The 26977-nt window shown below is 37.1% G+C and overlaps 1 protein-coding gene across 1 annotated transcript in view; it reads right to left on the bottom strand.

The window, feature by feature from the left end:
- Positions 1-26816, bottom strand: part of TERB1 (telomere repeat binding bouquet formation protein 1) — a 48604-nt gene extending 21788 nt beyond the window's left edge. The window contains exons 1-11 of the mRNA XM_035025046.1: positions 25946-26816; positions 22533-22595; positions 12783-12893; positions 12469-12597; positions 9687-9818; positions 8917-8977; positions 8701-8816; positions 8480-8602; positions 2579-2731; positions 1813-1944; positions 692-817 (exon numbers count right to left, since the gene is read on the bottom strand). Of these exons, the coding sequence (XP_034880937.1) occupies positions 692-817; positions 1813-1944; positions 2579-2731; positions 8480-8602; positions 8701-8816; positions 8917-8977; positions 9687-9818; positions 12469-12597; positions 12783-12893; positions 22533-22563 (1114 nt within the window). The 5' untranslated portion in view covers positions 22564-22595; positions 25946-26816. The remainder of the gene's footprint in view (positions 1-691; positions 818-1812; positions 1945-2578; positions 2732-8479; positions 8603-8700; positions 8817-8916; positions 8978-9686; positions 9819-12468; positions 12598-12782; positions 12894-22532; positions 22596-25945) is intronic.
- Positions 26817-26977: the final 161 nt, after the last annotated feature.

Here is a 26977-nt window from a genome sequence, read left to right as displayed (position 1 = left end):
TTATATGCTAAGATCTATGCTCCATCCATTCCTAACCCTTCAGTTAACATATAACAATTCATTCATTTTTTAGATTATTCAAGGACTATTTATCTAGTTAAACAAAGCTCTAGGGTGCAGACTGTATCCCTAAAACTAGCACAGTGCCTGCAAATAATAGGCACTCGAACATTTTTTTAAATAAATAAACAAGCGGCACCTGGGTGGCTCAGTCGTTAAGTGTCTGCCTTCGGCTCGGGTCGTGATCCCGGGGTCCTGGGATCGAGCCCCGCATTGGGCTCCCTGCTCCCGGGAAGCCTGCTTCTCCCTCTCTCACTCCCCCTGCTTGTGTTCCCTCTCTCACTGTGTCTCTCTCTAGCAAATAAATAAAATCTTTAAAAAATAAAATAAATAAATAAATAAATAAACAAATGCACTTTATATTATAATTTAACCATAAGTCACCTGTAGGCCTCAAATTTAAGTCCTACAACTAAACTGTCCACATTGCATAAAATAAGTGAATTATCTATATTGCTGCTCTCTTCCAGATAGGCTGAAATGCTGAAATACTCTTGTTGTCATGTCCAAATTATATACTCTGCTTCTCAAATTAAGAAGCACCTGGGAACCTAAAGGGCTTGGCTCATCAAAGCAGATATAAATTCCCCTTCATAAACTTTGGTATTTTTTTAAGTAACAAGAAACTTACTAATTTTTTTGCAATTGTGAAGCACAAAAGTGGCAGCTTTGTTTAGTTCCTCATTCTGCGATTCGGTTAAGGCTTGTATCATGAGTGGAAGCCCATTGTTTTTAAAAAGATCATACTGATTTTCCTCTGGAAAACATACCAAAATGAAAGTAGAAAATAGTTATAGTTATTTTTTCATAAAATATCTGCATAAGGTCATAATTCTTCTTTGTGATCATTATGATCACAGTTTAAATCTTTAGAATAAAAAATAGTTTCAGAAGTATTTTCCATTTAGGAAATAATCTTCTGACATAAAATACCTGTCTCATAAGTGATGATCTCTGAAATATAGCCACAGAGTAGTCATACCTCATTAAGAGTAAAAAAACAGCCCTCACCTAGTTTAAAAAAAGGTATCATTGAAAATAAAAAAAGTATAGTTGTCAGATTAAACCTCAATAAAAAATAAAAATAAAAAATTTAAACGGTAGAATAAATCCAGAGCACCTGGGTGACTCAGTTAAGTGTCCAACCCTTGATTTGGTATCAGGTCATGATCTCAGGGTTGTGAAATGGAGCCCCACAGCATGGAGCCTGCTTAAGATTCTCTCTCTCCCTCTCCCTTTCCTCTCCCTCTAAAAAAAAAAAAAAAAAAAAAAATGGAGATAGGAGAAGAGGAACACAAGGAGGAATCTAGTCCAATTACATTGGTGAAAGATGTTGAGGGGCTGAGGGCCTAAACTGGAACTGGGCAGAAAGGGATAAGGAGGGCTATGGATGAAGGAGGATGAGGAGCAAAATGACTGGTTTGGGGCCTGAATGACTTAAAGAAAGGCAGTACTTTCAAGCCTCTCATATGAAAATAAGGAAAAAACCAAAAGTGGATTTCCACTCCACTATTTTAATAAGCATAAATAATTCAATACTAGGGGCGCCTGTGTGGCTCAGTCGTTAAGCATCTGCCTTTGGCTCAGGTTATGATCCCAGGGTCCTGGGATCGAGCTCCGCATTGGGCTCCCTGCTCCACGGGAAGCCTGCTTCTCCCTATCCCACTCCCCCACTTGTGTTCCCTCTCTCGCTGTGTTTCTCTCTGTCAAATAAATAAATAAAACCTTTAAAAAAATAAATTCAATACTAACCACAATCCTCTGTGCAATGACCAAGAGTAAGTATAATGCTAAATTTTTCTCCTGAATCCAGACCTTCATGAAGCAGTAATGTCAGAAGTTTTGAAACAATCTGATACTTGGATAGTATTATTCCAAAAGTAGCTATTAGTATAAAATAGGGGGAAAAAAGTATAAATTTAAAACTTGAAACTATACATATGCTATTTGTCAGATCTTATCCTGGGAGAACAATACCATATCAATATAATAGCTAATATTCATATCTCATACATATGTTTATGTATGTGTGAATATAAATAAATGTATTGTAATAAGATAATGGCTTATAGAGCCCTCATTAATCCCTGGTTATGGCTGGGTGAGTCAGACTTCATACTTATCAGAAAGAGGCATACCTTAATTCTTCATATAATTTTTAAAAATCTATAAATTGGGTTTTCCATTGCTTATGTTTCCAAGATGTCCCTTCATTTCTCATCTAAAGTTTTTCATTTAATACTGCTTTTTCAGTGAAACAAAGGTTTAGAAATGACAGAATCTTATCTTGTTCTATCAGTAGACTTAAAGTCAGAAGACCTCGATTTGAACCCTGAGGGAAGTCATAATCTCCACATGAAAACAAGGAGTTGGACCAGATAATTTTTAAGATCCCCTCCTGCTTGTGAGACACTGAAAGTCCAATCTATGTTTGTGTTCAATCTATCATTTCAACACTCACCATGCTGAATTCAAATAAAACTCAACTGTAGAAAAATTACTAAGCATGTTCACTCACGATTATCAGCAATACACGCATCCACTGTCTTTGTCACCACCACTGCAAGCTTAGCACTGGAAAGAGTCTTGTGTGAATCTGATTCCAGTTGCACCAGAACTTGAGACAATACATCCAGTCCACCCACAGATATAAAGTATTTCTGAACATATGCTTAAGGAATAAAGCAGCAAAACTATTAATACCTCAAACAAGAAAAGTGTATGGTTCCATTCAATTAATTTGCACTAAATATGACATTCACATGACTTTTTCAAACACTAAAAATCCCAAAATTAAAGAATGAAAAATCCAATCTTTACCTGTGCATACATATAATCATAAAATGGGTCATTTGCTTAGGTAAGAAACGAACTTTTACATAGAACAACTACATATACAGTACAGTGTTTCCTGTTAGATATGTTTTTTGTTTCATTTAGCAAGAACTGGTATATTTTGCAAGAATGACATTAGTAAACTCGAAGTCTTTCAATAGAGCTATGAAGAATAGATTCATTCATTTAGCTTGGTATTGCAATTAGCAAGCTGCCTATTTTCTGAATTCCAACATAACTCATTCCTTAGATTGCTTGAATCTACAAAGGGCAAAGTAATTATTCCAAAGGAACACATATTTTCTCCATCTTATTTAAGCCTAAATCTTTTACTTCTTAGAACATAAAATTATAACATATTACTGAGAAACATAACAACTATTCCAAAAAAATACTCAGTGAAAAATACATTTTTTTAAAAAGTCTGAAGTGTCTTGTTCCACTGTTGAAAAGGATTCTGATGGGAAAGTATCCCATGGGTCTGTGCATTCTATAGTCTTCACAGCCCCTATATAAGCAGTGGGTTTATAACAAATGGATATAATTCTGCCACAAATCTTCTTTCCAGTCTACCCTAGCATCACAAATTGAACCAAGATTATTTTTTTTTAAGATTTATTTATTTGAGAGAGAGTGAGAGAAAGAGCACAAGTGGGATGAGGGATAGAGGGAGAAGCAGGCTCTCCACCTAGTAGGGGGCCTGATGCAGGACTTGATCCAGGGACTCCAGGATCATGACCTGAGCCAAAGGCAGGCACTTAACCAACTGAGCCACCCAGGTGCCCTGAGCAAAGATGATTTAAATGAAAAAATTACTTTTTATACTGTTTGATAAAACACAAAGATCTTAATCTAAAGAAAAAAAAAAAAACATCAAGTTCAGGGACACCTGGGTGGCGTGGTAGGTTAAGCCTCTGACTACTGGTTTCAGCTCAGGTCATGATCTCAGGGCTGTAAGAGCAAGCCCTGTGTCAGGCTCCAGGCTCAGTGCAGAGTCTGCTTGGGATTCTCTCTCCTCCCCCTTTGCCCCTCCTGCTCATATTCTCTCTCTCTCTCAAGTAAATAAATATTTAAAAAATATGTACTGGGGCGCCTGGGTGGCTTAGTCGTTAAGCATCTGCCTTTGGCTCAGGTCATGATCCCAGGGTCCTGGGATCGAGCCCTGCATTGGGCTCCCTGCTCTGTCAAAAGCCTGCTTCTCCCTCTCCCGCTCCCCCTGCTTGTATTCCCTCTCTAGCTGTCTCTCTCTGTGTGTCAAATAAATAAATAAAATCTTTAAAAATAAATAAATAAAAAATATGTATTTAAAAAAATATCAGTTTCAGAATTTTCTACATCTGGGAAAGGAGGTGTTAGGAAATGTTACTGAAGGATAAGCAAGCATTTTCAATATTATGGAGACTCCAAAACAGGTTTCTTTTCTGCGAAGTATTTTCATTAAAAAACAAAACAAAACAAAAACCTCTTGAAAAAGAAATATCTTGGGCGCCTGGGTGGCTCAGTTGGTTAAGCGACTGCCTTCGGCTCAGGTCATGATCCTGGAATTACAGGATCGAGTCCCGCATCGGGCTCCCTGCTCGGCAGGGAGTCTGCTTCTCCCTCTGACCCTCCCCCCTCTCCTGCTCTCTCTCTCTCATTCTCTCTCTCAAATAAATAAATAAAATCTTTAAAGAAAAAAAGAAAAAGAAATATCTTTAAATGTTTAGATAAAAATGGCACTGTGTTACCACATTTTCTAGTAATAGCCTATGTAATAAAAATTCAGGCTTATAAGCATAAGAACATCCTAGTCTACACTTGTACACTGAGTATTTCAAATTTTATCTAATCTCTTATTTCATACGAGTTTGCTAAGAGTAATGAGGTCCTAAAATTATTACTATTTCAAGTTGACTTTTAGAGAAAAAGGAAATGTCAAAGCATCATGGAAAGAGAATACAATTTTGGAATTATAGAGATATGTTCCTTTGCACGTGAAACATGACTATTTGCTTTAAATACATGAATATAGGTACACACCAACAATGTGTGAGAAAGTTCTAGTTGCTCCATGTCCTCATCAATGTTTAATATTACTAGCCTTTCTGCTTTTAGGCATGGTGTGAGTGTGTAGTGGTATCCCTGGGGTTTTAGTTTGGATTTCTCTGATGACCAATGATTTTGAGTAGCTTTTCAAAAACTTTCTCATTACTTATTTACAATTTAATACTTGTATCTTCTTTGGTGAAGTATTTGTCCAAATCTTGCCCATTTTTTTAATCATTAGGTTGTTTTTTGTCCTACCAATTTGTAGGAGTTCTCTATATATTTTGGGTACAAGTTCTTTGTCAGATGTACATTTCACAAATATTTTCTTCCAGTCTATGGTTTTCCTTTTCATTTTAACATGGTCTTTTGAAGAGTTAAAGCTTTCAATTTCACTGAAGTCCAATTTCTCATTTTTTCCTTAGTAGCTCATACTTTTTGTGTCCTAAGAAATCTTTGTCTTCTCCCAAATTATGAAGATTTGCTCCTATGTTTTTGTCTAGAATTTTACAGTTTTAGTTCTTACACTTAGGTCTGTGGATCACTTCAGGTTAATTTTTACAAACAGTATAAAATTAGGGTTGAGATTCATATTATATGTACAGATATCCACTCTTTCCAGAAGCATTTGTTGAAAAGACAAATTCCCACATGGAATTGTTATGGCACTTTTTTAGAAAACCAGCGACTATATATGTGTGGGTCTATTTCTGGATTCTCTATTTTGTTCCATTGATCTAGTATGTCTACACTTAAACTAATGCCACACTTTCTTGATTACTGTATAAGTATTGAAATCAAGTAATATAAATCCCATAATTTTGACCTTTTTCAAAACAGTTTTGACTATCCTCGCCCCTTTGCATTTCCATGTAAATTTAGAATCAGCCTGTCAATTTCTACAGCAATGCCTGCTGGTATTTTGATGGGAATGCCTTGAATCAAGAGATGAATTTGCAAAGTGACATTCTAATACTACTGAGTCTTACAATCCATGAGTGTAATATATCTCCCATTTATTTAGGTTTTCTTTACCTCAGCAATGTTTCATAGTTTTCAGCATATAGACATTGCACATATTTCATTAAATATATCCCTAAGTAGTTTTTTGATATGATTATAAACGATAGTTTAAGTTCCCGATTGCTTGTTGCTACTACATAGAAATACAGTTGATTTCTGTATATGACCCTGTATCCTGCAACCTTGCTAAAATCATTTATTCATTCTTGTAGCTTTATTGTAGATTCTTCAATCACGTCACGTATTAATAAATACTGTATTTTCTTTTCCTTTTCAATCTCTATGCCTTTTATTTTCTTGTCTTATTTCACCGACCTGAACACCCAGTAAAATGCTAAAGCATTGAGAGTGGCCATCCTTATTTTTTTCCAATCTTGGGGTTGGTGGAGAGCACATTAAGTCTTTCATCATTGACTATGTTAACTGTGTTTTGTAGAGGCCCTCTATCACACTGAGAAGTTCTATCTATTCCTAGTTTACCAAAAGCTTTTGTCACAAATGTATGTTGAACTACGCGAAAAGCTTTCCTTGCATCCTTTCAGACTGTATAGTTTTTCTTTTCTGTCATAACCTGTGAATATGGTGAATTTTCCAATGTTCAACCAATCTTGCATTCCTAGGATAAATGTCACTTGGTCATAATATATTATCCTTTCTGTATATTGCTGGATTTGATTTGTTAATATTTTTTAAAATTTTAATTATAACTTTTTAAAAATTTCTTTAAGTAAGCTCTGAACCCAACATGGGGCTTGAACTCATGACCCCAAGATCAAGAGCCATATGCTCTACACACTGAGCCAGCCAGGAACCCCTGATTTGTTAATGTTTTGCTAAGGATGTTTGCATCTATATTCATAAAGGATATTGACGTACAGTTTTCTTGTAAAGTCTTTTTCAAGTTTTAGTATGGGAATAATGCTGATCTAAAATGTATGGGCAAAGGGGCGCCTGGCTGGCTCAGTCAGTAGAGCATGGAACTCTTGTTCTTGAGTCGTGAGTTCAAGCCCCATGTTGGGCATGAAGATTACTTAAATAAAATAATAAAATAAAATAAAATAAAATAAAATAAAATAAAATTAAATTAAATTAAATTAAATTAAATTAAATTAAAAAAACACATCAAAATGTGTTGGGAAGTGTTTCTTCCACTTCCATTTCCTGGCAATTTATGTAGAATTTATTTTCCTTAAATGTTTGTCATAATTCACCAGTGAAGCCATCAGGGCCTGGAAATTCCTGTTTTAGGTTTTCAACTACAAATTCAATTTCTTTAATATATATAATAATATTCAGGTTATCTATTTCTTCTGAGTGAGCTTTGGTGGTTGGTGCCTTTCAAAGAATTTATCCAATTCATGTAAGTTGTCAAATTTAGTGGCATAAAGTTGTTTTGATTATTCCTTTGATTATAAAGTTGTTTGATTAAAAGGAAAATATCCTTTTAATATCTGTTCGGATCTAGAGTGATGTCACTTCTTATTCCTGATATTAGTAATTTGGGCCCTCTCTTTTTATTTTGTGGTTAGTCTGGCTAAAGGATCCACCATTTCATTGATCTTTTTAAAGAACTAGCTCTGGTTTCATTGATTTTTCCCTATTCTGTTATTTTTCTATTGCATTGATTTCTTATCTTCTCTTTATTATTTCCTTCTTTCCTCTGAGTTTAACTTGATTTATTTTCTAGTTTCTTAGGTGGAAACTAATATAATTGATTGAGAGCTTTCTTCTTTCCTTATACAAACTGTAGTGCTATAAATTTCCCTCCAAACACTGCTTTCAGAATGTTTTTGCAGCAACCCAGCTTTTATTTTTTATTCATTCATTTATTTATTTTTAGCAACCCAGTTTTTTAATGTTGTGCTTTCATTATCATTCAGTTAAAAACATTTCTAATTTCTTCATGACTTACTCTTTTTTTAAAAAAAAGATTTTATTTATCTGACAGAGAGATACAGCGAGAAAGGGAACACAAGCAGGGGGAGTGGGAGAGGGAGAAGCAGGCTTCCCGCGGTACAGGGAGCCCGATGTGGGGCTCAATCCCAGGACCCTGGGATCATGACCTGAGCCGAAGGCAGACGTTTAACGACTGAGCCACCCAGGCGCCCTGTGACTTACTCTTTTACTCATGGGTTTGTAGGGGTTTTTTTTAGTCTCTTTTTTAGCACTGAGTAATTTTCAGATATTTGGGACTTTTCTAGATGTTTTATTTTTATTCATTTCTAATTTAATTACGTGTGATCAGAGAATATACTGTGTGGGGCTTTAATTTTGCTATCTAGTTGCTCTGTTTCATGAGGGTATCTGGGGAGATTCAAAACTATGCTGTTACCTCCATCTTTCTTACTATCTTCCTAACGATGTCTACTTTCAAGATTTTCCTATCTGTAATAGTCTAAATGCAACCAAAACAACCCAACTTACTGTAATAAAATTATTTCATTAATTCAATTAACTCCATAATTAACTCAGTAGATTTTTGTTATGTTTTGAACTATGTTTCTTCAAGTAAAACTAGAGAATAATGAATACTTACTGTTATTTGCAAGAGTGAGTCCAATAAATGAGCAAACAGGGCGAATTATCTCAGGTTTGATACAATTTATTAGCCAGTCATTGGCATGTGGAAAAAGTGAACAGCAAAGCATTTGATTTTCATCTGAAAGGAGACAAAGTCAATCATGTTTTAATATATTTGGAAAATATCAGTTCATTTGTTTTTATTTTATTTTTATATTTAAATATTTGAGATATTACCATTTTGAGGATTGTTGACACAGACGCACAAAGTACTACACACTGAAGACCATAACTGATAGCTCTGGAATGCATCTTTATCCGACAAATTCAACTCGTATTTTGAAAGAACAGTCCTATTTGGTTAAAAAAAAAAAAAAAAGGAAGAAGCAAATTAAAACAAATGTGTTAAAGTCTTAAGTAATGAATAACAACAAAAGATTTGTATTTTCTTACCTGAACAACTGTGTCAGAACTGTAATACAACCTGTTTCTCTTACAAGTGTTTGTCCAGTCCCTTAAAAAAACAGACATATAATACACAAATAGGACTTCTGTTTATAAGTAATTTTGCAGAAATGAAAAACATTTAACTAGTATTTTTAATAAATAACTTGTAATCACTTTAAAGTATTGCAATAGATAAAAATCTGTAATCGGGGTTATACACTACCTATGCCCAGAAAAAGACAGCATTCAAATTTCCTCCAAAACTGAAATAAATTTTAGCTAAGAGCTACATGAAATTTAAGGTCATTGTTAGCTGATATAATAAACACTGTAACTAAATGGCTAATTCAGTGGAAAATCAACCAAACTAATCATCAAATGCCTCTTTTGCTTTTAAAGCTGCTCCTTTTCAATGTTATTTAAATAACACAAATCACTTTACTATTTTTTATAATTAATAAATATCAAACAATTAAATATATGTGATTCTCTTTTCTTTAAAGCCAGTAGTTCTCAGAAGTTAGTAAGATTTTTTAAAAAGACACTGATATAGGGGTGCCTGGGTGGCTCAGTCGGTTAAGTGTCCGACTCTTGATCTCAGCTCAGGTCTTGATCTCAGGGTTGTGAGTTCAAGCCCTGCATTGGGCTCCACGCTAGATGTAGAGCCTACTTTAAAAAAAAAAGACACTAATATAAAGACTAGAATAAAAAGAACAAAGACTATTTCAATTTATAATTTTTTTAAATGTTTCTACACCACGAAAGAATGTACTTACTATTATTTGAAACTAGAACCAAAATAACATAGACAGACATTCTTTTCAAATTTGTGTTTGAATCATCATTAGATAAGAACCAAGTTAAGTCTTCAAATAATTCTGAAGTGCACAAAGACTGCTGACAGTAAACTGAAAAATAAAAATATAATTGCAATTTCTATGCATTAGCCTAAGTCTTAAAATATGCTGAACAAAATATAAAGTTGCCAAACAGATGGTTCTCAACCAGATCTCATTTCATTGACATTTATTAGTCATGCAACAAAATTTCTGAAAAATTGCTATGTGCTTACTCAATTAGCAGACTGAAAAAGCAGTACCTTAATCAGAAGTACTTGACTGAGGCTCTAAAACATGTACAAAATCTCCTAGAACTTCTAATAAAAACCTAACTAGGGACGCCTGGGTGGCTCAGTCGGTTAAGCATCTGCCTTCGGCTCAGGTCATGATCCCAGGATACTGGGATCGAGTCCCACATTGGGATCCTTGCTCAGTGGGGAGCCTGCTTCTCCCTCTGCCTGCCGCTCCCCCTGCTTGTGCTTGATCGCTCTCTTTCTCGCTCTCTCTCTCTCTGGCAAATAAATAAATAAAATCTTTAAAAAACAAAACCCCAAACCTAACTAAACAAAAAATATGAAAAAAAATTTAAGAGGATGAGTAAGTAACAAAAGATAGCAAGAGAAAAAAAAAAATTTTTTTTAAAGATTTTATTTATTTATTTGACAGAGAGAGAGATAGCGAGAGAGGGAACACAAGCAGGGGGAGTAGGAGAGGGAGAAGCAGGCTTCCTGCTCAGCAGGAAGCCCGATGCGGGGTTCGATCCCAGGACCCTGGGATCATGACCTGAGCCGAAGGCAGACGCTTAACGACTGAGCCACCCAGGCGCCCCAAGAGAAAAATTTTAAAAAATTCAGAAACCTGTTTTAGAAGATAGACAAATGATACTTGTGCTATTTTTTAAAAACTTTCTAGAAATAAAAATATTTTTCCAAAAAGCAAAAATGATACCTGACAGTAGGGTTGTGTGTGTGTGTATGTGTGCATGTGTGTGTGTGTGTGTGATAATAATACAATAAACAGAATTTTTTAAAAATAATTTAAGAGGGCATGTGGCTGGCTCAGTCAGAAGAGCATGTGACTCTTGATCTTAGGGGTGATGAGTTTGAGCCCTACATTGGGTGTACAGATTACTAAAAAAAAAATAAACTTAAAAAATAAAATTTTTAAAAATAATAATTTGAACACAGAGATATAATTTGTATTTTATCCAGTATTTAGAACCAGCTATTAGACTTTCTCTCGAGCAAAGGACAGTGTCTGATTTATCCCAATGACTAGCACACAGCTTGGTTCCTACCAAATGATGAAGAAATATTTATGGATGAAAATTTAAGCGGCATCTGGGTGGCTCAATTGGCTAAGCTATTTGACTTTTGATCTCAGCTCAGGTCTTGATCTCAGGGTCAAGTTCAAGCCCCGCATTAAAAAAAAATTAAACTTTAAGAATAGAAAGTTGTTTGACAAACCAGTACTTTAGATTCAACTTCATTTTGGGTATAATACAGGAAAATGTTTTTACCAACATGAATTTCTATACGCAGAGTATATTTATCTATATACAAGATGCTGTAGGTTATCTTTGTTTTTTGACTCAACTACCTAGTTATATAGAGAATGAACGTAATAGAAAAACCAGAGATAGACCCACCACATGTGCAAATTCATGAAGCCCTAACAGCATCTCAAATCAACATGAAAAAGATCTTTTTAATAAGAAGTGTTAGAATAGCTGGATTGCCACATAAAAAAGATGAAACTGGAGCATATATCATGCCATACCCCAGGATATTCAAAAGGAATTCAAAAAGGAAAATGTAAACGTAAAAAATAAAACCATACTAGGACCAAAAGTCAATGTGGGTGGATTCCCCTAGAACCTTAAGAGTATGGAAAACTTTCCTATAACTCAAAATCCAGAAGCAAAAAGGGGAAAGAATGTTGAATTTTATTTTTGTAAAAATAAACTTTTGCATGACAAAAAAAAGATACGCACAGAAGACAAAGTGAAACAAATGTTTCCGACTAACAGCAAGAAAAATTGTGAAAGATTTTGAAATGATTACTGAATGTCCCATCTAGCACACCCTTCTAGATTATCTGTGTCTTTCACTGTCTTTGGGCTATTTTACATCTTTGTAAATTGTAGAAAATTGACAGTAATCCAAGTCATCCTTTAAAAAATATTTATTTATTTATTTATTTATTTTGAGAGAGAGAGTGCATGCACATGAGCACATGAGCAGGAGGGGCAGAGGAAGAGGGAGAGAGAATCTCACACAGAGCCCCACGCAGGGCTCAGTCTCACAACCCTGAGATCACAACCTGAGCCGAAACCAAGAGTCAGACGCTTAACCAACTGCACCACCCAGGTGCCCTAGGTTACTCTTGATCATAGAAATACAAAACATTTTGGCTAGTAGAATGCAACTGATTATTGCCCTGCAGATACTGACCAGTTATATGCCTACGTACAAATCTATTTTAGCATTCCGTAACGCCTATGTTGTTTTTTTGTCATTGCCTTTGAAACAGTTGTCTTATTTTACTGGTTCCTTCATTAGTTAACAAGTGGCATGCATGAATTTAAACAAATAAAATAACTGGATAAAACTATTCAGACATGTAAAAAAGGAACTTAATTCTAAAATTACTTTTTAGTAGTTTGTTAAAATATAGCATAATGCTTGAAGGATAATGAAAAAAAGTTTTCATATATTACCATTTTGTTCTGCAACAGCTCCTAATGTGTATAAGGCTGCTTCTTTTACCATGCTATGTTCACTTGACTTTGCAAGATTTTTTACAAACATCAAACCACCAATTTCCCTAAAATAAACACCTGCATTACCTATAGGGTGTACAGAAAAACAAAACAAATGATATTATGAATCTTTTAAGGAGAAAATAAATCACATGAACTTTGTAACAAAGCATACAGAGTAACTGAGTCAAAGAGAAAGAACTATGCATATTTCATATATCACAATACTAAAGAACTAGAATCACAGATAAAAATTCAGTATCATGTCTTACTATTTTGTTGACAAACTGAATGAATAGTGACCAAAGCTTCCTTTTGTGAGAAAGGGTTGTCCATTTGATACTTCAGGCACTCCAATAATAAGTTCAGGTCAGTCTTCATTTCTGAAGAACAAAAATTTCTTTTTCTTTTAAACCAAATGTTTCTTTTCAAAAACTAACCATTTAAATTTCACTTTCTAAATGTATCTTTGTAATGTTTGTTTTTAAAATAATAGTATATATTTCTTTTATAATCTATCAAACAGTAAAGACATATAAAAGATGTTCCTTAAATAAAAGAACTTGAAATGAAATTCTTATAACCATTAGATTTTCCCCTTGCATGAAATAGAATACAAAATTCAAATATTATTTTCTTTAAATACATCTACACTGGTTTAAACATCTGCCATTTAGAAATGAACTGAATGAAAATGAAAATACAACACATTAGAACTTGTGGGATGCTACCAAAACAGTATTTGGGAGGAAATTTACAATACTAAATGCTTATATTATAAAAAAAGAAAGGTCTTGGGGCGCCTGGGTGGCTCAGTCGGTTAAGCATCTGCCTTCCGCTCAGATCATGATCCCAGGGTCCTGGGATGGAGTCCCAAATCAGGCTCCCTGCTCAGTGGGGAGCCTGCTTCTTCCTCTCCCTCTGCCGCTCCCCCCTGCTTGTGTTTTCTCTCTGTCAAATAAATAAATAAAATCTTAAAAAAAAAAAAAAAGAAGAAAGGTCTCGAATTAATGACCTTAGCTTCCATCTTAAGAAACTATAAAAACAGTAAATTAAACCCAAAGTAAGTAGAAGGAAGGAAATAAAGATCAAAGCTAAAAATCAATGAGATTGAAAGCAGAAAAAAGAACTGGTTCTTTGAGAAGATAGTAAAACTGATAAATCTCTAGACAAACTGATGAGGGAAAAGGAGCAAAGACACAAATTACCAATACCAGAATGAGAGATGGCATCATCATAGATTCTATTTATATTCAAAAGATAAATAATAGTTATGCATAACTTCTTATCTATGGATTCAATGACTTAGGTGAAATGGACAAATTGCTTGAAAGACACAAATTCGGGGCACCTGGCTGGCTCAGTCAGTAAAGTATGCAACTCTTGATCTTGGGATTGTAAATTCGAGCCCCACATTGGGCATAGAGATTACTTAAAAAAATAAAATCATTAAGAAAGACACAAACTGGGCACCTGGGTGGCTCAGTTGGTTAAGCCTCTACCTTTGGCTCAGGTCATGATCCTAGGGTCCTGGGACAGAGCCCCATATGGATCTCCCTGCTTAGCGGGGTGTCTGCTTTTCCTTCTGCCCCTGCTTTTCCCTCTTCCTGCTGATGTGCAGGCACGCTCTCTCTCTTTCTCTCTCAAATAAATAAAATCTTAAAAAAAAAAAAGAAAGAAAGACACAAATTATCTAAACTCACCCAAGAAGAAATCAGATAACCTAAATATTCCTATATCTATGAAAGAAATTGAAATCACACTTTAAAAACCTTTTGTAAAGAAAACTCTAGGTTCAAATAGCTTCATTTGTAAACTCTTCCAAATGCTTAAGGAAGAAGTAATACCAATTCTACACAAACTTTTCTAAAAGTTTGGAGAGAAGGAATACTTCCAAACTTATTCTATGAGGCCAGCATTACCCTAATACCAAAACCAAAGCCATTAGAAAGGAAAAAAAGACAACTACAGACCAATATCCCACATGAACATACATGTAAAAAGTCTAAATAATTTTAGCAAACTGAACCTAAAAACATATTAAAGTAGCAATACATCATGACCAAGTGGGTTTATCCTAAATTTCAGGGTTGGCTTAAGATATGAAAAATCAATTGATGTAATATGACAAACTAACGTGGAAAATCATATGGTTATCTCAATAGATGCAGAAAAAGCATTTGATAAAATTCAACATTCATTTCTGATAAAAAAAAAAAAAAAAGCTCAGCAAACTTGGACTAGAAGAAAACCTCCTCAATTTAAAAAAGTATATCTACAAAAAAAAGCCCTACAGTAAACATAATACTTAACAGAGAAAGACTGAATTCTTTCTCCCTGAGATCAGGAACAAGACAGAGATGTTTAACATTGTACTGGGGAGTCTAGGCAATGTCATTCTATTTAACATTCCATTTAACATTGTACTGGAGAGCTTAGCCAGTGCCATCAGGTGAGAAAAAGAAAAAACATTCAGGGGCGCCTGGGTGGCTCAGTTGGTTAAGCAACTGCCTTCGGCTCAGGTCATGATCCTGGAGTCCCTGGATCGAGTCCCGCATCAGGCTCCCCCCTCGGCAGGGAGCCTGCTTCTGCCTCTGACCCTCCCCCTCTCATGTGCTCTCTCTTTCTCATTCTCTCTGTCTCAAATAAACAAATAAAATCTTAAAAAAAAAAAAAAAAGACATTCAAATTAGGAAGGAAGTAATAAAACTATCTACCTTCATGTATAACATGATCTTCTATACAGATAATCTGGTGGAATCTACAAAAGAGCTACTGAGTATAGTAAGGTTTCAGTATATCCATTTAACATACAGAAATTAATTACATTTCTATATATACCAGCAATAAGTAACTGAAAATTGAAATTGAAAAATAATGCCGTTTATGGGGAGCCTGGGTGGCTCAGTCAGTTGAGCATCCAACTCTTGATCTCAGCTCAGGTCATGACCTCATCAGTCATGAGTTAGACCTCTGCCTTGGGCATGGAGCCAACTTTATTTTTTTATTATTTTTTTAAGATTTTATGTATTATTTTTTTGACAGGGAGAGACACAGAGAGAGAGGAAACACAAGTAAGGGGAGTGGGAGAGGGAGAAGCAGGCTCTGCGGAGCAGGGCGACCGATGCATGGCTCAATCCCAGGAACCTGGGATCATGACCTGAGCCGAAGGCAGATGCTTAACAACTGAGCCACCCAGGTGCCCCTGGAGCCAACTTAAAAAAAAAACAAACAAACAATGCTGCTTATAATAGTATCAAAAATATTAAATACTTAGGGATAAATCTGACAAAAGATGTGAACAACATGTCTACTAAAACTTAAAAAATACTGTGGAGACATATTAAAGAAGATTGAAATAAAGGGAGTAAAACACCTTTTTCATGGGTTGGAGGACTAAATATTGTTAAAATGTCGATTTCCTCAACTTGATCTATAAATTCAATGTAACCCCAACAGGCTTATTTTTTTACAATGGCAATGCAGAGAAGGATAGTCTTTCCAACAAATGGTAGTGTAACAACTAGATACCCACGTTCAAAAACATAACAAACCAAACTCGAATCAAACCATATACAAAAATTAACTCAAAAGGGATTGCAGACATAATGTAAAATTGGAACTATAAAACTTTTAAGAGGTAACACAGGAAAAAATCTTTGCAACCTTGGTTTAGGTGAAAATTTTTTAGACACAATGCAAATAGCACAATCTGTAGAAAAATAAGGAATAAACTGTATTTCATCAAGATTTAAAACTTCATTTTCTTTTTTTTTTTAAGATTTTATTTATTTATTTGAGAGAGAGCAAGCACAAGCAAGGGGAGGGGCAGAGGGAGAGGGAGAAGCAGGTTCTCCCCTGAGCAGGAAGCCTGACACAGGGCTTGATCCCAGGACCCTGAGATCATGACCTAAGCCAAAGGCAGATGCTTAACCGACTGAACCAACCAAGCACCCCTCAGCAGTTTCATAAATTGTTAAACATACACCTACCATTTGATCCAGCCATTCCACTCCTAAGAATTTATCTACAAGAAAAGCAGGTATGGTCCATACAAAGACTTATACACAAATGTTCATGGCAGCATTATATGTAATAGCCAAAAACTGAAAACAACTGAAATGTCCATCAACAGATGAATGGATAAATAAATTGTGGTATGACCATACACTATGGCTAAGTATAACAACAAAAAGGAGTTAACTATTGATATATGCAACAACATGGAGGAATCTCAAAATAATTAAACTGAAAGAAACCACAAAAAAAGAATGTATACTGTATTATTCCATGTATTGGAAAAAAAATGTAAACTATAATAACAGAAGGCAGATCAGTGGTTGCTTAGGGGAAAGGGGTCCAGGAAGGGACAAAAAGAAGTATTATAAGGGTGCATGAGGATATATTCCCTATCCTGATTGTGCTGTTTGCATATATACACATGTGTGTGTCAAAACTTACGAAAATATAAACTTGAAATATTTATTTGCAACTAAAAATGAAAAACAATCATTTCCCTATAAAATTTTCACTACGACCTTTTAACAATTTCATCTCTTGGTTTTAAATAAAATTGTATGCAGATTTTGACATAATGTTTGAATTAAATTTAAAGTTCTCAAAGATATAGGATGAAGAAAGAACATAAAAACATAGAGGAACACATTAAAAGAAACTTAGATCTATTATCAATCAATATTTAGTTCTCCTCTTAAAAGAAATTCAACTGACAATTTGGTTCAATAAAATTACTCATGATTCAATCTGTTAGTAAAAAACCATAGTACAAAGGTTATTACTAAATTATCTTAAAGCAATAGCAAACATTTATTGATCATTTTCTACATTAATAGAGACCGTAAGAAGGTTAGTTTGACTGTATGGATAGCAATAACAACAAGCCAAAGAGGATTTTTGATGGGGCATGCTGATTTTCAATTCTAGGCACAACTGCAGAAAACAAGAAACTTCTTTAAGTATTCTTCTATTCCCTCCTGTACACCCTTCTCCTACTTTGATATTTTCTATTATAATCCCTCCCTTCCCAAAGCACCTAATAACATCTACAACTCAGTTTTATCTTCTCCAGCCTATGCAACCTAGTTCCTTCAGTCATTCCTGAAGAAAATAAAACAAAAACTCAAGTATATACAATATAGAAGCACAATTTATAAAAGAAAATTGGATAAATTGGACCTAAAATTTGAAATTTTTTGAGCTTCAAAAGATATCAAGAATGTGAAAAGACAACTCACAGAAGGGAAGAATAGATCTACAAATCAGATATCTGATAAGGGGCTTGTGTTCAGAAGATAAAAAGAACTCTTAAGACTCAGTAATAAAAAGATAACCCAAGTAAAAAGCATATAGACATTTCTCCAAGAAAGATACACAAATGGTCAGTATATGAAAAGACGCTCAACATCATTAGTCATTAAGAAAATAGAAACCCAAACCACATTAAATACCACTTCACAGGGGCGCCTGTTGGTTAAGCAACTGCCTTCAGCTCAGGTCATGATCCTGAAGTCCTGGGATCCAGTCAGCATCAGGCTCCCCACTCAGCAGGGAGTCTGCTTCTCCCTCTGACCCTCCCCCCGCTCTCATTCTCTCTCTCTCAAATAAATAAATAAAATCTTAAATAAAAGTAGTTAAAAAAAACACCACTTCAAATCCACTAGTATGGCTATAATCAAAAAGACAGATTATGACAAGTGTTTACCAAGAATTTGAAGAAAATGGAACCCTTATACATTGCTGTAGGAACGTAAAATGGTACAGCCACTTTGGCAAAAAGTCTAGCAATTCCTCAAAAGGTTAAATATAAATTTACCAGACTCAATAATTCTACTACTAGATATATACCCAAGAGAAATGAAAACATGTCACACAAAAACTTGTACATGAATGTTCACAGCAACATTACTCATAACTGCCAAACAGTGGAAACCCAAATCTCCATCACCTCTTGAATGCATAAACAAAATAAGATATATCCATTCAATGGAATATTATTCGGCAACAAAAAGGAATGAAGATACTGATAAAACTTGAATAATCCTTGATAATACTATGCTAAGTGAAAGAAACCAGCCACAAAAGCCCACATATTGTATGATTCAATTTATATGTCCAGAATAGGCAAGTCTAGAGACAGAAAATAGATTAGCAGTTTCCTACAGTTGGGGGTGGGTGGTGGAGGTGTGACTGCTAAAGAGTACAGGGTTGGGGGGAAATCGGAGGAGTAAATGAACCATGAGAGACGATGGACTCTGAAAAACAAACTGAGGGTTCTACAGGGGAGGGGGGTGGGAGGATGGGTTAGCCTGGTGATGGGTATTGAGGAGGGCACGTTCTGCATGGAGCACTGGGTGTTATGCACAAACAATGAATCATGGAACACTGCATCTAAAACTAATGATGTAATGTATGGGGATTAACATGACAATAAAAAAACTAAAAAAAAAATAAAACTCACACAAAAAAAAGAGTACAGGGTTGCTTTGGGGGTGATAAAAAGGCACTAAAATTGTTTGTGATGATTGTACAACACTGTGAATATATTAAAAACAACTAAATTGTATACTTTAAATGGTTGAATTGTGTGGTATGTCAATTATATTTTAATAAAGCTATTCTATATACAAAAATCAAATTACTGGGGGCGCCTGGGTGGCTCAGTTGTTAAGTGTCTGCCTTTGGCTCAGGTCGTGATCCCAGGGTCCTGGGATCGAGCCCTGCATCGGGCTCCCTGCTTGGCGGGAAGCCTGCTTCTTCCTCTCCCACTCCCCCTGCTTGTGTTCCCTCTCTCACTGTGTCTCTCTCTGTCAAATAAATAAAGTCTTAAAAAAAAAAATCAAATTACTGGTATGCTTTGCAGTTGTCCAAATGACCAAAGTGACCCCAATCTCAGTTCTTTTGGGTGACTGATATGGATACTAGGAAAGAGACAGTCTCTCTTTTCTAAATCTCAAACTGCATGTAAACCTGGCTATTCATTTCCAAGGCCAAACTTTGGAACCCTGTCATTAGTCAGAACAGATCCATCAGTAATATTTTCAAATCTATCATCTTACTTTTGGAATATTATCCCTAATCCTTTCAACTATCTTACTTTCTTATTCTTATATTTACTCCTTGACACCTAAGATCTCTATAATCCCTTTACTCCTCCTGCACTGAGGATGTGAGGGCGATCTGACTGCGACATCTGTCACCCCATTGATCGCCAGGGTTGATTCGGCTGATCTGGCTGGCTAGGCGGGTGTCCCCTTCCTCCCTCACCGCTCCATGTGCGTCGCTCCCAAAGCTGCGCGCTCGGTCGAAGAGGACAACCTTCCCCGATAGAGGAGGACCGTTCTTCGGTCAAGGGTATACGAGTAGCTGCGCTCCCCTGCTAGAACCTCCAAACAAGCTCACTCCTCCTGCACTGAGGCTTCTAGTTTCATTTCCTTCCCTATTCATCCTAGATCCCATGATTCATCACCTCAACCATTATCTTGCTAAGATTACTTTGACCCCCGTCCTTCTACTAAACATGTCCTATAATCCTAACCATGACTCAAAAACATTTTCCTTTCTCTGCTCTTTCAGCCCAAATTTGGGCATTGCTAAAAGAAAAAAAAAATCAAGCAATTATGCCATTACAAATATTTGGTATGCATTCCAAGTTATAACCCCCAAATCTATTCAGCAATCCCATCCACGGTCAGCTCTCTCTCTCACACCCTTCTGCTTCCTCTGCCATTTTCCGCAATGGCTATTCCAAATCTTCAGCTATCTTTAAACCTCCAACCCCTGTCCCACATCTCCTTCTCTTCCACTTTGTTTTATTTTGTTTTTTAATGATTTTATTTATTTGAGAGAGTGAGAGAGAGAGAAAGAGCACGAGCAGGGAGGAGAGATGGGGGGCGGGGCACAGCAAGAGAGGGAACACAAGCAGGGGGAGTGGGGGAGGGAGAAGCAGGCTTCCCGCTGAGCAGGGAGTTCGATGCGGGACTCGATCCCAGAACCCTGAGATCACGACCGGAGCGGAAGGCAGACACTTAACCAACTGAGCCACCCAGGGGCCCCTCTTCCACTTTGTTTTAATTGGGTTTCCCCAGAGGTAGACCAAGAGACAAGGATTTGAGTGTTAAGTACTTTTTTGAGAAAGTGACACAGGACAGGAAGGCAGACAGAAGAAAGTTATTATTAAGGTAACTGGAGCTTCACTCCACAAGGGAACTCTGGGAGCCAGGGTGGAGCCACATGTCTCAGAGATATCCCCACCAAAGGGTGAAGAGTATTTGTCCATCAATTCCAATCAGTCATTTGTTCAGGGCTGCTCCCAGGGAAAGGGCCATTAATTATCTGGCATCTCTGGCTTGCCTTGCTCTCTGGGCAAAAGCAGGTTACAAATGCCAAGATAAATCCTCAAAGACACAGATGTTAGGCCTCACAGAATTCCCCACTTTCCACAACACAGGATTCCTACAAAATATTTACAGCCACACTCATTCTTATCTCTTCCTCTACAATATCAGAACAGGTATCTAGCGCCCTTCTTCGTGGTTAATCCATTCACCTGTGTTGTGGGACCCTAGAGTGACTACAACTAGTATACTTTGGTGGGGTTTTTTCCTGCCCAGAATGATTTCCCTCCTTTTTGTGCTTTTTTTGGAGAACTCTTCCTCACAACTCTGAGTTTCCCAGTGGTATGAACTGATAGATTTCCTTTCTTGCTTGTACTAGTTTGACTTGATTTCTCTCACATGCAACTCAAATGGCACCATTACAGGCCCATGACTTCCTTAAAAATCTATTCATTTAACAAATATTTATTGCCTGTCTACTATGCATCCACTCTGTACCAGATGGGGATTCTGATTCCAAGGAACTCAAAATCTGGTGATGGAGACCGAGAAAAATATGAATAATTCCCATAGTGTAAAAAAGGTTCTGAGAGGAGCATCTACAATTATCCCTCCTCTCTTTTCAGTTCTCTTCAACCTCTACCTCTTCAGAATCTCCATTCCCTTTTCATATATTCTCTTGTCTCTACTCCCTTACAAGGCTCCCTTAACATTACAGTCTCCCTCTACCTATTGCCATATATCTTCAGTCAAGCTTTTAAGAAGAGTTAGGGGGGCGCCTGGGTGGCTCAGTCGTTAAGCGTCTGCCTTCGGCTCAGGTCATGATCCCAGGGTCCTGGGATGGAGCCCCGGATCGGGCTCCCTGCTCAGCGGGAAGCCTGCTTCTCCCTCTTCCACTCCCCCTGCTTGTATTCCGTCTCTCTCTGTCAAATAAATAAATAAAATCTTTAAAAAAAAAGAAGAGTTAGGTATTCATACTGTCTCCAGATCCTTATTTCCCACCCAAAAGTCAATATACTGCAACCTGGCTGAAATGTATCAAATTTACTGTTAATAAAACAAATGATCTCCTAAATAGAAAATCGAGTGGATAATTCAGTCATCTGTGGACATTTGACACTGATGAGCTCAAGCAATCTTTCTCATGAAGTATTCTCCAAAGGCTGTTTTCCAAAATTCCACATTCCTAAACTTCCATTCACCTTTCTGAAATATTTTTCTCAGTCTTTGAGAGCCCTCTTCCTCAGCCAAAACCTTACGTGGTGTGCATTAAGGAACACTATTTCTCATCCTTTTTTTTTTTTTAATATTTCCTCTCTAATGAATCTCCTCCATGCCCATGGATATAATTTCTATCTTTCTAAGGACAACTCTGAAATCTGTACCTCCATGTATACTTTGGTGGTGGTTCTCTCAGGTTCCCACTGTTCTTGTATATACCTCTATTAAATCAGCTATTATACAGTATTCTAATTATCAGCATGCCTTTACCCATTAGAATGTCAGTGTCCTGAAGTCAGTGTGACAGGCAGGGTAGATGCACAATAAATACGTATGTAAATTGCTGAGTAATTCTCTCATTTCCTGGATCCTGTCAGATAATCTGCAGTATATCCCACTAATAAATTATAAAATTAATACCAGATAAATAATCCATTAATTTCTCACCTTGTATCTTCTTTGTGTCCTCACTTTCCATACTCGTCTGTATTCTTTTTCCTTATATTTCATCTATAAGATAAAGGTATTCTCTCAATTTAAATCAATGTTTGAGAATTCCAGAATTATAAATGCAAAGGGGCAGGGAAAAATAGTTTTCCTGAAGCCAGAGAGCAGGGACTGAATCTACAACTTATTGAATATGTGATAAAGGTTATATTTAAGTTCTCTGAGGCTGTTTCCTTATCTGCAAAATAGGAAATTCCTACTTTATAAAGTTGTTACAAGAATTAAATTTAAAAACATACATAAACGCACGTGGCATTCTTAAGTACTACAGGCATTCAACACATTTTATTAAATAAACATAAAAATGGTTGGTTAACTGAATCTAACTGATCCTCTTCTGGTACTCCTTCCTTATTTTCTCTCCTGTAAATTTTCATCCCATCATTTCTGATTGGTCACCCCTCCATGAATCAGAAATTTAAAACACACACACGCACACACACACACACACACACTTAAGAACTCCATTTCTCTACACAAGCTAAGTTTAATATTAAAATATTTTTCTAACAACCCATTTTTTTCAACATAGTATTCTTTTAAGCTAAAAATCTTTGTTTATGTATCACTTGTTAGAAGAATTTTTAAAATAACCAGCAACCCTGATATGGCATCTCATATGCTAAACTGATTTTTTAGAAAAATCTCTGAGAGTCCGATTAACTTCTTAGAGTCATCAGGACTCACAGAACTCTAGAATTCTTATTTACTCCAACACTATAAGGCTAAAGGGAGATAGCTACTTATCCTTTCTATTTTTTTCTCATTCTCAGAATGGAAATAAAATTCCCAAACAAAAAAATAATAAATGTGAGAATCTTTTATAAGGTAATATATAAATATACACCAGTTTTGCCATTTTTTTAACCTAGATATTCCATAATGATGTAATGTATGGTGATTAACATAACATTTTAAAAAAAACCTAAATAAAAAAAAGAATGGTTAGGTACATTATGGTACATTCACAGGATACTGTTAACAAGAATACTGATGTTTGCTTCAAATGTTTAATAACAAGGCAAAATGCTTATGCTACAATTAATCTAAAAGAACAAAACTCAAACTTTTATCTACAGCATGATCCCAATTTTGTAGAGGCAAACATAAAATAAAACTACATAGAAAACAACAACATTAACACTTGTCTTTAGCTGGTGGTTCTATGGTGTCTTATCCCACTTTTTTCTATTTTTCACAATTTTTATAATAATAAAAGCTTCTAACATTCAAGTCCTATCATAGGCAAGGTTGTGTTCTGTAAACCTTATAAATATTATCTTTTTAGTTTTTACAACAATCCTAAGAGGGAGCTATTGGAATGAATTCTGATGAGGAGAGGGTAAATAATTTGCCCAAGTTCAAACAGAGAGTATGTGCCAGAGCTGGAATGGGCACTAAGAAAATCTGAGGCCAACCCCTACACTCTTATCCTCTATTGTACTGTCTCCCATATGTAAACATGCATTACCTTTCAACAAATGGGTTAGGATTTGGAAAAGGAAGACTAAATAAAAAAAAAAACTTATAAAAATGGACTACTATATCATATGTGGAAATTTTTGCTTTGTAAAGGAATTTAAGGACTATTTCCTTAGTTTTAATTAGTCAGAATTAATTATTCTGCTTTAAATATGATTTTATTTAAAGGGGGCACCTGGGTGGCTCAGTTGGTTAAGCGACTGCCCTCGGCTCAGGTCATGATCCTGGAGTCCCGGGATCGAGTCCCACATCGGGCTCCCTGCTCGGCGGGGAGTCTGCTTCTCCCTCTGACCCTCCTCCCTCTCATGCTCTCTGTCTCTCATTCTCTCTCTCAAATAAATAAATAAAATGTTTGAAAAAAAAAATAAATAAATATGATTTTATTTAAAAAGGAATATAACTTTAAAATCTAAACATCTTGAAACTGAAACTGACAAAATACACTACCTTCTATTCCCCTTTGTCTTTCCTATACTTTTTTCAATTAAATGGTCACTTTGCACACAAAAAAATAGAGTTTTCCAACTACCTTGTAGCATTAATACAAGTCATCTATTTACTAGCAAAATGCTTTAGAAACATCCACAGCAAAGGACAGGCTATAACTTTCAAGGAATTGATATTTATATAATTATATTTTAAATTATATAGTCTCTTCCCCAACACAAAAGTATCTGTTCAATAAAGCAGACAGTGTTTTCAGTAATTTAGTGAAGATGCAAATTGTAATGAACAAGATTTCAAAATTGCTGTGTTCTCACAGGAGGGAGAAATGATTTTTCCAGGTAACAGGAAGAAACCATCCCACTTACAGGTTTAATTTAATCTACTCTCCAAAACAGTGCTGTTAAATTCAAATTTAAGCAAGAAAACTAGCTGAAAATTACTCTTTCCCTTGGCCTAGAAACTGTTAACATGAAAAGCTTTTTTGAAATGTAAATATTACCCCCAAAATATCAGAACGATAAATGGCATCTTCCTGTATAAGGCTGGCAGGCTGAAAATCCCACCATTAATTGCCATCACTAAGTTCTTGACAGCGGATACCCAGCTTGGACTCATACATTGTGGAAATTTTCCTTACAGTAGGAGAAGCGAGGGAGAAAGGGCCAATATGCAAATAAACTAGCTTTTACAATAGTTAAAATAGATTGAGAACAGGTGCAGAAAAGCGAGGGTACCACGAGTGAGTTCACACTACATTTACATTCCCAGACTCAGGAGATCGGAGCAGCTGTTCCACATTAATCCTCATCACCTCTTCCCAGTTTGCACAGGCGGGCGATGCCCGATCTTTCCAAGGAGGGAAGTCTATCTACCTCCACCCTGTTTCCCTCATTAACACCAAGACCTGGCTCACCTAAAGAGCCGGGAGATCTCCTTTTGAAGAGCAGAGGTCTTCCCCAGACCCTCTCTTCTTCGTAGGCCAGGGCTCTCCAACTCCTGCCAAGGACGGGATGCTGGTTAAAGGCGCGAGTCCCGGCCTTTCATGGGGGATTCACCTGCAGCGGGTGCGCCCCTCAAGGGCTGCGGCCCACGCGGCCCGGCCCACGGTCTGAGAAAGGGCCTCACCACTGGTTCCCACCCCTCCCATAACCCGAATCACCCGGCGAGAGGCCCGAGGATTCTCAAGTACAATCAGGGTCGGAACCTGCCGGGCTCCAGACGCCCGACTACATGGTACGTGACAATTCTCTTTCTGCCACCAGCTGCTGTGGGGACTGCAGCCGGGGTCTGCTGCCTCCTCAGGGAAGCCCGTTCCTGCCGGCTCAATCCACCCCCTCACGTCAGGGGGTTGGAAGGGGAAGAGCCGGGCGTCCCGCATCCCAGCCGCTGTGACGGCGGACCCGGGCCTACCAGCGGCAGCCCACCTTCCACAGGAGGCCAGAGCTCGGTTTCCGGGCGGGAGCCGGGCAGGATCCGAACGCGCGGGGAGCGGAGGCCGTGACCTTCACCCTCAAGTCGCAGCGCGCTGGGGTTCCGCCCCTTCTCCCTCGCCGCCAGCCTACAACGACGCCGTACTCGGTTTCCCGCCCAACGGGTCGGGCCCACTTCCGTAGGGCGGGACTTCCGGCTGCGCCCACCCGGTCTCTCTCCGCTGACCGCAGCTCCCGTCACCAATGCGGGTTCCGGGTATGAAGCGGGTGGATGCAGTGTCATTGAGTGGTGGAAAGTCACAAATTGAACGGGAAATCCTCTGATCTCATCGCCCCCAGATTTTAGGGCTTTCTTTGCGCAGAGAGGGGCGTTGGCAGCAAGGAGTCAGGAGAGCAGGCTCTGGGACGATGAAGCTGGTTCTGGGACTGTGGCTGCAGGGCACAACATGGGTTAAGAGGCCATACGAGCACCAAGCCTGGCCTTATTCCTCTCTCCCAAGCTTCCTGTCCTTTCTAATAAAACTATACAGTGAAATATTTGTCTTTTCAAATCGTGATGGTCCTAAGACGTCCATAGCTAAAATCTATGCATGGCTTAAATTCATTGCTTAAGAGGGTAAGAAAAAAACCTACTTTAAACTGTTTTTAATGAAACCCAAGAGATTTTTTTTTTTTTTAAGATTTTATTTTTAAGTAATCTCTATATGCAAGGTGGGCCTTGAACCTACAATCCACAGATCAAGAGTCGCATGCTGTAAGGACTGAGCCAGCCAGGCACCCCACAAGGGATTTTTATAAGTAACTTTGAATTAGCAAACCAGAAATAATGAACTCAATTAAAAATGGATAGCTTTTGGGGAATCTGGGTGGCTCAGATGGTTAAGCTCTGCCTTCTGCTCGGGTCATGATCCCAGGGTCCTGGGATCGAGCCCCATGTCTGGCTCCTGGCTCAGCGGGGAGCCTGCTTCTCCCTTTGCCTCTCCCCCTGCTCATGCTCTCTCTGTATCTCTGTGTCTCGAATGAATA

The sequence above is a fragment of the Mirounga leonina genome, unplaced genomic scaffold (genome assembly GCF_011800145.1).
Source record: "Mirounga leonina isolate KUSES-001 unplaced genomic scaffold, KU_Mleo_1.0 Mir_180, whole genome shotgun sequence".
Lineage (NCBI taxonomy): Eukaryota > Metazoa > Chordata > Mammalia > Carnivora > Phocidae > Mirounga > Mirounga leonina.
This window is presented reverse-complemented; position numbering and strand designations above follow the sequence as displayed.